Source organism: Leopardus geoffroyi, chromosome C2 (genome assembly GCF_018350155.1).
Source record: "Leopardus geoffroyi isolate Oge1 chromosome C2, O.geoffroyi_Oge1_pat1.0, whole genome shotgun sequence".
Classification (NCBI taxonomy): Eukaryota; Metazoa; Chordata; class Mammalia; order Carnivora; family Felidae; genus Leopardus; species Leopardus geoffroyi.
The window spans coordinates 121,201,631-121,213,910 of NC_059333.1; the positions used below are offsets into that span (position 1 = coordinate 121,201,631).

The 12,280-nt window shown below is 34.2% G+C and overlaps 1 protein-coding gene across 4 annotated transcripts in view; it reads right to left on the bottom strand.

Moving 5' to 3' along the window:
• Positions 1 to 226: 226 nt before the first annotated feature.
• PLS1 (plastin 1) overlaps positions 227 to 12,280 on the bottom strand; it is a 112,248-nt gene continuing 100,194 nt past the window's right edge. For all 4 annotated transcript variants that reach the window (XM_045503414.1, XM_045503413.1, XM_045503412.1 and 1 more), the window contains 4 exons: positions 9,426 to 9,559; positions 7,893 to 8,016; positions 1,171 to 1,295; positions 227 to 701 (listed from right to left, as the gene is read on the bottom strand). In XM_045503414.1, the coding sequence (XP_045359370.1) occupies positions 566 to 701; positions 1,171 to 1,295; positions 7,893 to 8,016; positions 9,426 to 9,559 (519 nt within the window). In that variant the 3' untranslated portion in view covers positions 227 to 565. The remainder of the gene's footprint in view (positions 702 to 1,170; positions 1,296 to 7,892; positions 8,017 to 9,425; positions 9,560 to 12,280) is intronic.

Genomic DNA, 12,280 nt, shown 5'->3' on the forward strand with positions numbered 1-12,280 from the left:
TTGGGGTTTCTTCAAGAGTTAGTTCTCATATATAAAAAAGTTTAATGTTAATGAACAATACTTGTCACTTAAAAATTTGAGACCATATAGAAATTTACAGAAAAGTTAAGGTTCATATAGTTGGAGGAAAAAATAAAATAAACTGGATTATGACTTTGAATACATTTATGATCAAAATTAACACACACACACACACGCATCCACACACAAATCAAAACACAGCAGGACCTGCAAAAAATTTTTGTATTGATCTTTTTGAACCATGAAAAACAATGAATTAGTCTTGCTTTTAATAAGACTTTCAGGAAATGAAAATAATTTAATTATGAAATATCGACTTGATAATGAACATATCAGTATCTACTGGTAAATTAACTGTGTTATCCAAAAAGGTTGACAGATTCTAACCAGTAGAAACAAGATATTTAATTCATTAATGAATTATACAACTATTTTAAGCATACAAATAATCTCTGGTTTTATACCCACTACATTTCAGAAATCTGTAAACTGTGAGGCATTCAATGTGTTTAATGTGGCAGAAAATCATATTAAATGTTTCTCATTATTTTATTCTATTCAGTCCTTTTCCCATTAAGCATGCAAACACGGTCATAACCATCTTTGGTTTCACTTCTACGAGGTCATCAGGTAAGGCATATATCCGGGCACCAATCTTTCGAGCAACTGAAATGGCGTATCTTCAAACAACAAGAAAAATATCTTAGTATTTGTTATCTACTATGTTCTCACTTAATATATATTAATAAAAGAATGAAATATTTTGATAAGATTAACTTTACAAGAAAGTTAAGTTTGAAAGTCTTTAATCATATTCCCCATTTAAGTTGTACTTAAAAATGTTATAAAGACATAGTAACCTTATGTGTAAGGATTTAAGAAATTAAAGAGCCACTGTGTTAAACCATAAAAGGCAGTGCGCCTGGGTGGATCAGTTGGATCAGTGCCCAAATCTTGATTTCGGCTCAGGTCACAATCCCAGGATCATGGGATTGAGCCCCAACATCAGGGTCCATGATGAGCGCAAAGCCTGCTTGGGATTCTCTCTCTCCCTTGGCCCCTGTCCCTCTACCTGCCCCCCTCTCTCAAACTAATAACTAACTAAATAAACAAACACACAAGCCAACCAACCAACCATAAAAGGCTTACTTAGCATTGTTTAGCTTGTCCTCTTCAGATAAGTCTTCTCTCTTGATCATTTCTTGACGAACTGCATTTGGTGCGATGGCATCTATTAAGTCTAGGACAGGTAAGCTTGTGCTGATAGATTTGTCCTAGAAAATAAAGAATTGATGAACATTCATAAACATCTTACTTTTAATTTTCATAAATGGCAGACAAGGTCATAACCATATAACTGAGAGCAACATAAATTTTCTTTATACTGAACGTTCGGCTTTTCTGCAAACAGCACACATCATAAACCATTTAAAATATGCTTTTCCTTCAGTCTTTACAGAGCTTACATGTAGAGTTGTCACCAAATCCAAATAAGGCTTGCAGATGTGACAGTTCCTAAAGTATGCTAACTACAGTATCCATTCTGCAAAAAATAAACAACTTTTGAAAGGGAATAGGAGATGAATTTTAAATTAATAGTTTTGCAAGTTCTAGTAATAAATATGTCTTAGACCATGAATTCCTAAGCCTTCACTTAAAATTCAGAAACAAAACTGAAAATAGTCGTGGAAAGGAACTAACATTTACAAAGGCATTATTCTTGTTGCTTTACATGTTCAGCTTGTTTAATTCTCCTAACAGCCTGATAATAAAGAAATTATAATCTCTCTTAGAGAGGAATTAAATGTAGTTCACAGAGCTCAAGTGACTTGTTTACACAACCAGTAAGTACAAAACCAATAACTGAACCCATGACTGTCTGACTCTAATGCCCAAGATTCTCTCCATTTTTGAAGTTACCTCCAAGGTGAACTAAAAATGAACAACTGAATTCTAGTGGATAGATTACTGCAGTTCAAATCAGAAATCCTGGTCAATTGATTTTACCACTTACCAGTACTTGAAAGAAAAATTACTTGTTCTGTGTCTCAGCTTGAATAGTGGCCACTGTTGCTTGCTTACCCAGAATTTACTCATTCCTTACTACTTTCTCCATCCTAACAGAACCCACATCCATGACTCCCTCACATGGACATGTGCTTCAAGGAAAGCTGACCCAATCCACAGCTCCAAGGGTGATCCTGAATTAGTCTAGGCCATGCATTCTGGGGGTAGGGTAATAAACTTACTCTTTTTTATGTATAAAGCATAAAGTGTATAAACATACAGTAATATCTATGGCATTAAAATTTCATGGGGAGGAGTATTTAGGAAGAGAACGTCTAAAAAGACTCCTTAGATTAACAAAAACACTAGTCTGAACCAAATAGAGTAATCTCATCTTATTAGCACAGTGATTTAATTTGGGCCTAATTTAATTTAATGTGAGGCCCTTGCTATTTTCTGGAAGAGCTATGGAAAACCAGAAACCCTCCTCTTGGATGTGAATGAGAGGATGAAACCTTTGTCACAACCAGCAGTTATCCTATAACCAAGTGGAAAACCAGCTTTGGGTGAAATTGGCACTGTATATGGCAAAGCAGAGATGGACAAAAACCTCAGTCCTACATGAAATTCTTCAAATACTGGCTCAACCAACCCTGAAATCTACAATACCTCTGGATTTCTGCTACTCTGTACCTTTTCTTTTGGTTTAAACCACTTTAAAGTGGGTTTCTGTTACCTGAAGTCAAAAGCAAGCACTGTTGCTTGCTAGGTGTTTGCTAGGCAACATCCTAATCGCCGCCCTGAGACTGTCACAGGATTCTTGGGACTATTAATATAAGTGAAAGCATCTACTGTAGTTCCTAGCCAAATTAATAAATTTTTTGAAAAAAACAATTTGAAGCCATATGAAGAAGGCTACTTTTTTGGGCCCTGATCTATGAGCCACTACATTTATTAATTTTAGAAAAATTTGTATTGTTTACTTTCAGGAATGTTCTGTTTTGTGAAACAGATTTTTTGGCGGGGGGGAATAGAAGTAGAGGGGTAAAAATAATTAGGGTCCTTAAGTCTATTTGATGCTGGTAATCTGGATCTGGTTTTTTTGGCATCTTCCTTATTTCTGAAAATTTTTCCTATTTTTGCCTCAATGTGTGGTCTGCAGGCCACCTACATGAAAACTGCCTGACACGCTTGTTAAAAGCACAAATTTATTCCTATACTCAAATTAATGAGTCAGGTTATCTGTGGATGGGGTTAGGAATCTACATTTTTAATACGATTTCTAGATGACTCTAATGTACACCATTATTCTTCCTAAAATTAAACTTAACATTTATTTCATTCTATAATAAATTTTAATTTTCTGTGTACTTCCTTTTCATATAATATTTCTATGATGATTCAAAAACAGACAATTGGTTTAATTGTGCTGTATTTTGATTAGTTATTTACATATGTGTGAGGTTTTTTGTAAGATTGGGGAAAATTATTTTGTTCTTTTGTTTTTTCAGCTTCATTGAAGTATAATTACCAAATAAAATTGTAAGACATTTAAAGTGTACATCCTGAATATTTGATATACCTATATGTTGTGAAAGGATTACTCCTATTAGTTAATTAACACATCCATCACCTACATATATGTGTGTGTGTGTGTGTATTTTTTTTGTAAAAACATTTAATTTCTATTCTAGCAAATTTCAGTTATACTATATAGTGTTAACTATAGTCACCATGTAATACATAAGATCCTCAGACTTTACTCATAGCTGAAAGTATATAATATTTTGTGGTATTTTATTTTTATTTTATTTTATTTTATTTTATTTTATTTTATTTTATTTTATTTTATTTTATGGTATTTTAAACATTTCTTCACTTAGATGTAAGGAAACAATGTTTTCATCTATTTCCTTATGGGAAAAACTTTATTGAATTGAATGAAAGATTTAAGTTTCAAGAGTTATATTGGATCCCTTATCTTCCTATTTCCAAGAAAACAGGCCTATCTTTCAACTCTTCTGATCTGTGTATTATCAGTAAAAGACATTTTACTTTTGCAAAGGGGACAGGGCCTATAGTAAAATCCTCAGTTTAGCATGTGCATTTTCATCATCTTTCCTTAAGTTAATTATAAATAAATTACATAAGCAAAAATGTCTAGACTCTCAAAGACAGCCTAGAGTTTGGCTTGATTTTCAAGATAATGAATTGTATCATCCCTTTCTCTTAATGTGATACACATTACTATTAGAACATTGCATGCCATTGTTCTTTCTGTCATTCTTGAAAATAGAAGTGCAAACACAGTGATGTGGCAGCCAGAGTTCTCGAAATAGCTTAACAGGAAACTCTCCACATATGATGCCCTTTATATATTGCCATACCAGTAGTGTAGTAAACCCTTTTACTGAGCCCTTAATATGTACCAGGTATTGTTGAGCTCTTTATATTCGTTAACTTATTTAGTCTGACACAAACTCAGAAGATAGGTATTATTAATATCTCCATTTTAAATATGGGGAAACTGAGGAATAGAGAAATTAATAACCTGCCCACAGTCACAAAGACACTGAATGGTGAGCCAGAAGTAAATTCAATTTTATTCATCAAGAGGTGTAGTCCAGCTGTTAGTATAAACTACTAAGGTTTTTACAAAACACATGCCCTCTCATGTTCTCCTTACTCCCCTGGTTTTTGTAGTATTGCTGACACCCCACACAGTGATTCCTGTTTTCTTATTTGCTTTCTTTACTGAACAGTGAGCACTTTGAGGGCATTATGTAGTCACAGTGACTAGCAAAGCACCTACTACAGGGTAAGCTTTGAATATTTATGAGATGAATGAGCAGTGTGTCACATAACTAATAAGTATCTGAGCTGAAGTCAAATCCAGGATCATACAACTCTAAAGCCTGGCTTTCAACCTGCAGTTAGATCCGGAAATGAAATCCAGCTTTGCTGCTCAATAGTTGTATGACTGTGGGCAAGTTGTTTAACTTTTATAAAGTTCTCCTTTTTGCTTATAGAATTATTGAGAGAATTAAAAGAAACTGTGTAAAGTGTTTAGCATGGTGACATAGAGCACTCAATGGTAATTATGATTATTGTTATGGCTGATATTCCACTTACTTATCTTCTTTTATTTGTATTTTATTTCAATTCCAGTGTAGTTTGACACAGTGTTATATTAGTTTCAGGTGTGCAATATAGTGATTCAATAATTCCACGTATTACTCAGTGCTCGTACACTTCCTTATCTTCCTGCTGAGGGAAAATTACTTTGCAACTGAAAAGGGTAAATTTGTCTTTTCTAAAATTTCTCAGTATAGCACTGCCTTGATTATAATTAATAGATTCTTACGAGTACCATTTATGGTAGCCTTCAAATATAATGTCTTCTACAGTTGGAAAAAAAAAAGCCTCCCCACCCCAACTATTTTTTAGCATTTGCTGCCACATTTCTTAAATACAGTCTCTTTAGAGATTTTATTATTGAGCATCTACTAAATAAATGCCAAGCACATTTGCATTATGTTTCTGTTACTTCGGATCTAAGTACAACTCTCAAGTTTGCCTTTCTCTGTGAGTTCTCTCCCTTAAAGGATCTGTGTATTCACATTTTTCAACTATCTCTTCTATTCAACTGATCACCAAGTCTGTATTCCCAGTTTTAATATTTCCTTTCATCCAGCTTATTTCCTGAACATTACTTCAAATTCAACAAGCTTAAAATTGAACTCATCACCTTTTCCAGAAAGCAACTGTACATCCTGACGTTCCCATTTGTTAGTGTTATCTGTTTTTCAATTACCCAGGCCTAAAACATCAAGTTTTAACTCCTCTCTCTGCTGTGCTTCCTCAAATCAAGAAGCCAAATCCTACCTGTTCTTTTGCAATAGCAAATAACTATCTATTCTTAACATTCCCAGTGCCTACCCTCAACTCCAATCAGATTTTTATCATTTCACACCTGCTTCAGCTTCTTAGGCATTGTCCTAGCATTTACACCTTTCTTAGTCTAATCCATCCTGCCCACCACATTCAGAAGAGTATTTCTAAAAACAGTCACTTTTCTTACATTAGTCCTTATACCAATACACTTTTATTAAGGCCAGACTCCCCCACAATCTTGACTCAGACTATATCCAGCACTACTCCCTTAGGAACCATCCTCTCCAGCCAAACTATTTATCCTAACCTTTGACTTGCCTTTATTCAAGATGGACCTTCTTCTAGCTTGTTATGAAAATGCCAATTATGAAAATTTTGTTCTTCAAATAAATGGTGAACACTATGAGGGACAAATTAATTTCTTATATTCTGTATCTTTTTCTTTACCTATAAATGTTACTTAATAGTAAAAGCTTAATAAGTATTTGTTTCTAAATATTTTATTATTGTATTTGATTTAATTATATACATGCTTATTATTTTTCATCAACTAATGTACAAATGTGTAAAATTTCATTACAACAACTTTGATAACTATCAATTAGAGAATTTTATATGTCCCCTTTCCTGTTTTACATTTTTAAGTTGTATTTTACGCCTAAAATATATAAAAACAAATCATGGACTGAAAATTCTTGTGTTTTTTTTTTTTTTAACAAGCAACAACAAAAACTCAAAGTCATTAGTTCCTTCCAAGATGGCAAAAAGAGAAACACACTTGAACTAGGACTCAGGTAACATCTCTGACTTATTCTAGTTGTCATGTTAAAATCCCTTTGGGGCTCACTATTTAGTAAAGATTGAATTTATCAATTTCTGAAATTTTTTCTGCTCTAAAATGTTGTTAAGCATATAGAACAAAGCCAAAGAAAAAACTAAAGATGGATAGATAACTCTTAGGAGAGCTTAGGGTTTCATCTGTTTGCACTCTTAATCACTAAAAAAAAATTTTGCTGATTTTTCACGTATTTTTCACATAATAAAAGCACAAACACAAGGCTCACTGAATGAATGTGTACAAGCAGACATGCTTAGTTGTAGCTAACATCACCTTGCATGCAAAAGCGAAACACAATGGAAATGCATGAAAATTAGTGGGTGTGTATGTACAGATTACGTTTTAAGTGCTTTATGAATCATCCACAAATGCTCAAAAGTGAGTGTTAAGTGCCATTATGAAGCCAGATAACAAGATATTTTTTTTCCTACCAGTTTTCTCAATTCCCACTTGAATCGGTTTGGCTGGCTCTGTTATGCCTTGGAAATGATGTCAATACAATTCTGAGACTGCTGCTAGGGAGCACAAAACATTATAGGTCCTATATAAACAATGGTTTTTTATTTTTATTTTTTTTATTATTATTATTTTTTTTAATTTTTTTTTCAACGTTTATTTATTTTTGGGACAGAGAGAGACAGAGCATGAACGGGGGAGGGGCAGAGAGAGAGGGAGACACAGAATCGGAAACAGGCTCCAGGCTCCGAGCCATCAGCCCAGAGCCGGATGCGGGGCTCGAACTCACGGACCGCGAGATCGTGACCTGGCTGAAGTCGGATGCTTAACCGACTGCGCCACCCAGGCACGCCTAAACAATGGTTTTTTAATCTTTCTTTTTCATTTGACAATTGGGTTTTTTGGCTCTATTCTATTTTTTTAAGATTAGATGACCAGAGTTGATAATATTAATCTGCACTTATACTCAATAGGACAACCAGTCAAAACTATAAGAGTTCAAACTATACTTTTGCTTTACACATGCCAAATAACTAGCAGGCCTAAGTTCATAAATTGTGTTTCTGAGATATAATGTTAATGTAATTCTGAATCTAAACCAATGTAATTTCTAATAAAAATTCCTTCCTACACTTAATTTCTTACAAAAACAAAATTTTAAATAGCTTTTGATTACCTTGAAGCTGGAAATAGAAGTATGTTTTTTTGCACTTTTAAGCGTCTGATTGACCCATTTAATAATAATTTCATCATTTACTTTTTCACCTTCTCCAAGATCTGACAACACATTCAATGTGTACCTATAACAGAAAAGATGTACATTTGACAGTGAAAGGGGAGAGAAAAGAGGTGAAATTTGCTCTCACATCATTTATATCAACATTTAAATATTTAAGAAACATTTTGGTTCTAATAAATATTTCTAATTTTACTCTGCTATTTGCACTTAGTCACATTCTAAAGTTACAAAGCTCAGTAATCAGAAACAAAAACTACCATATGGTATTTTTAAAAAAACAACCCCTTACAAAGCAGTTTTTAAGAGGAATTAATAAAAGTGATTAGTTTTAGAGATTGACCCATTAAAAAAAATTTTTTTTTTAATTTATTTCTTTTTGAGAGAGAGAGAGAGAGAGAGAAACAGAGCTTAAGTGGGGCAGGGGCATGAAGAGAAGGAGGCACAGAAACCAAAGCAGGCTCCAAATTCTGAGCTGTGAGCACAGAGCCCAACGTGGGACTCGAACCCACAGACTGCGAGATCATGAACTGAGATGAAGTCACACACTTAACCAACTGAGCCACCCAGGCACCCCTAGATTGACCCACTTTTATTTCATTTTATTTATTTAAAAAACACTTTTAAAAATATTTTTTTTAACGTTTATTTATTTTTGAGACAGAGAGAGACAGAGCATGAATGGGGGAGGGGCAGAGAGAGAGAGGGAGACAGAGAATCGGAAGCAGGCTCCAGGCTCTGAGCCATCAGCCCAGAGCCCGACGCGGGGCTCGAACTCACAGACCGTGGGATCGTGACCTGAGCTGAAGTCGGATGCTTAACCTACTGAGCCACCCAGGTGCCCCTAAAAAAAACTTTTTAATGTTTATTTTTGAGAGAGAAAGAGACAGAACATGATGGGGGGAGGGGCAGAGAGAGAGGGAGACACAAAAACGGAAGCAGGCTTGAGGCTCTGAGCTGTCGGCACAGAGCCCGAGGTGGGGTTTAAGCCCACAAACCGTGAAATCATGACCTGAGCCACAGTTGCACGGTTAACAGATGGAACCATACAGGCGCTCCTAGACTAAACCACTTTTAAACAAAATATATTATCAACAGTAAGTCATTTAAAAATATATTTTGCATTGTATATTTCTTGTTTGTTACTCTTTTTTAAAATGTTTATTTATTTTTGAGAGAAAGAGAGCATGCAAACATGCGGAGGGGGAGAGGGGTAGAAGGAGAGGTAGAGAGAGAATCCCAAGTGGGCTCCAGGCTGTTAGTACGGAGCCCAGTGTCTGGCTGGATCTCATGAACCAGGACATCATGACCTGAGCCTAAATCAAGAGTCAGCTGCTTAACCACCTGAGCCACCCACTTAATTGATTGAACCAGCCAGGCCCCCCTGTTTTCTATTCTTCAAAAATAGATAAAATACTAGTTCATATGACTTGTTGAAGGAAAAAGTGTTGCTATAAACATATCAGCTTTTACCTTCTCATCAGCTGCCATACCAATGCCAGAGTAAGTGTTGCATTCCCTTCATTTAGGTCCTGCCCAGCAATGCCAACCAAGGAGAATTTAGCCTTATTCTTCCCAAGCTCCACTGCATAGTTACAGTTTTCGATCTACAAATAATAAGTAAAAGTTTTAGTATAAAAACGGGTTTTAAAACTATATCTCTTGAATATGCTAGCCTTGTTCAGTTATCTGAAAAATAATTATGAAGATATCTTTAGTTTATATGACAGAATATCATTTCATAATAACACTGAAATTAAGGAAATAATTATTATTCCCATTTTATAACTATTCCCATTTTATAGCTAAAGATATCAGAGCTCTGAGGAGTATGCATTTTTTTAAAATACACGGAGACAATAATTTTCAATTCTTTCTTTTTCCTAGTAATCATATTATACTATAGATTCAGTCTGCGTAATAAGAAATGTATGCTATAGAAATGCACAGAATTAAAAAGAAATTGAATAGATTCCTAATTTGTAGAAAATAGCATCAAAGTCCTGATTATGTAACAGTGTGAACAGGAGAGAGAAAAACCAACATATTTGCCACTGATACCTGTTTCATCGGGAGAATGTTCTAGCAAATTATAATAATAATCACTTAGGTGTAAAATGTGTTTCAATGAAGGGCCGTCTGTTTTATAGTTAGTTTGACCAAAATTCTTAAGGGAAATGATGGGGAGAAGGGTGCTCAGGGTTACTAGAGGCCTAACATGTTGATTCGACCACAATGAAAGGGTACCTGGAAATGGATGCTACCATTAGGGAAAAGATGTGTTCTATTTTTTGGCAACAGTTGATTCCAAATTGGCAAAACCTCTAAGATCTGGAGAGGTACCAACTAGAGAAAGAGTAAGAAATGCAGCTTTCCTATGTTTATGGTACTACTAAAGACTCTTAAAATGGATCTGCTCTCTGAGGATGTAAATATAGAAAGTTAAGAGCACTGGGCCAAGAACTGAGGCTTGGAAATTCCAGAGGTGTCAGGCTAAAACATGAAGAACCTGTGAGAGGTAAGAATAAACACAAAGAAAGCAAGAAAAAAATTGGAGAGTGCAGTTTCATGGAGTTAAGGGGAGAAATGATTACCAAGCACTTCAAATGCTTTAGAAACATGAATCTTAGATCATCGGGAAAATGAGAAAAATTACACAATAGGATACAGGGTTCCAAGTGAAAAGAAGTACTGAAAAAATAATGAAAAAAGACTATTTAAGTGGCACAACTTTATGAACTTTACAAATGAAGTAAAGTGATGTCTGCTGATGAATGCCCAAAGTCTATAAAATTAGACTCTGTGATACTTTGTTGGGTAGGTACTCCTTCATTTTTTAAACATTTTAAATTTATTACAGGTGTTATGTTTCATTCTATAAATAGCTAGTATATGGTGAAAGGAAGAATTTTACATAATCACTTGTGACATCGCATATTTCAAATTCCAGATAAAATGAGTAGTTTGTTTTCCTGTTATATTTTGCATCTGCTTACTCCTAAAGAAACTAGAAAAAGAACAAACACCATAGTTAATAGAAAGAATGAAAATAATAAATATCAGAACAGAAATAAATGATATAAGAGAATAAAAACAAAAATAGAAAAGATCAAAGAAACCAAGAGTTGGTCTTTGAAAAGGTATACACAATTGATAAACCTTTATCCAGACTCTTCAAAAGAGAGAGGAATCAAATAAATAAAGCCAGAAATGAAAGAGAAGTAATAAATGACACCACAGAAACACAAAGGATTGTAAGAGACAACTACATAAATCATATGCCAAAAACTGAACAACCTAGAAAAATGGATAAATTCCTAGAAATATACAATCTTATATAAACTGAATCAGGAAGAATTCTGAGCAAATCAGTTAGTAGTAATAAAATTAAATCAGTAATCAAAAATCCCCCAACAAACAAAAGTCCAGGACCAGATGGATTCACAGGTGAATTCTACCAAACATTTAAAGAAGAGTAATACCTATTTTTCCCAACTATTCCCCAAAAAAAAAAAAAATAGAAAAAGACAGGAAATAACAAGTGTTGGTTAGGATGTGGAAAAAAAGGAATGTTTGTACACAGTCGGTGGGAATGTAAATTGGTGCAGCCACTGTGGAAAATAAGTATGGAGGGTCTTCAAAATATTAAAAATATAAACACCATACAATCCAATAATTCCATTACTGGTATTTACACAAAGACAATGAAAACACCAATTCAAAAAGATCTATGCACTCTTATGTTTATTACAGTTATTATTTACAAAAGCCAAGATATGGAAGTGCCCATCAGTAGATGGTACAAAGATGTGGTACCTATATACAATGGAATATTAGCCATAAAAAAGAATGAGATCTTGCCTTCTGCAACAATATGGACAGACCTAGAGGGTATTATGCTAAATGAAATAAGTCAGCCAGAGAAGACAAATATGATTTCACATATATTTAGACTCTAAAAAACAAGTGAGCAAAAACAAACAAAATAAATGCAAAAACAAAATAAATACAGAGAACTGGTGGTTGTACAGGGGAGGAGGGGGATGGATAAAAAGGGTTAAAGAGAGTAGGTAATACAGGCTTCCTGTTATGGAATAAACTGGTCACCGGGATGAAAAATACAGTATAGGGAATATAATTAATGGGACTGTAATAGCATTGTATGGTGATAGATGGCAATTATACTTGTGGTGAGCATAGTATAGTTGTCCAATCATTATGTTGTACACCTAAAACTACTGTAACATTGTGTGTCAACTATACCTCAATTAAAAAAAAAATTTGCATCTGACATTTTGATTTTGAAACATTACATAAAATTAGTTAAC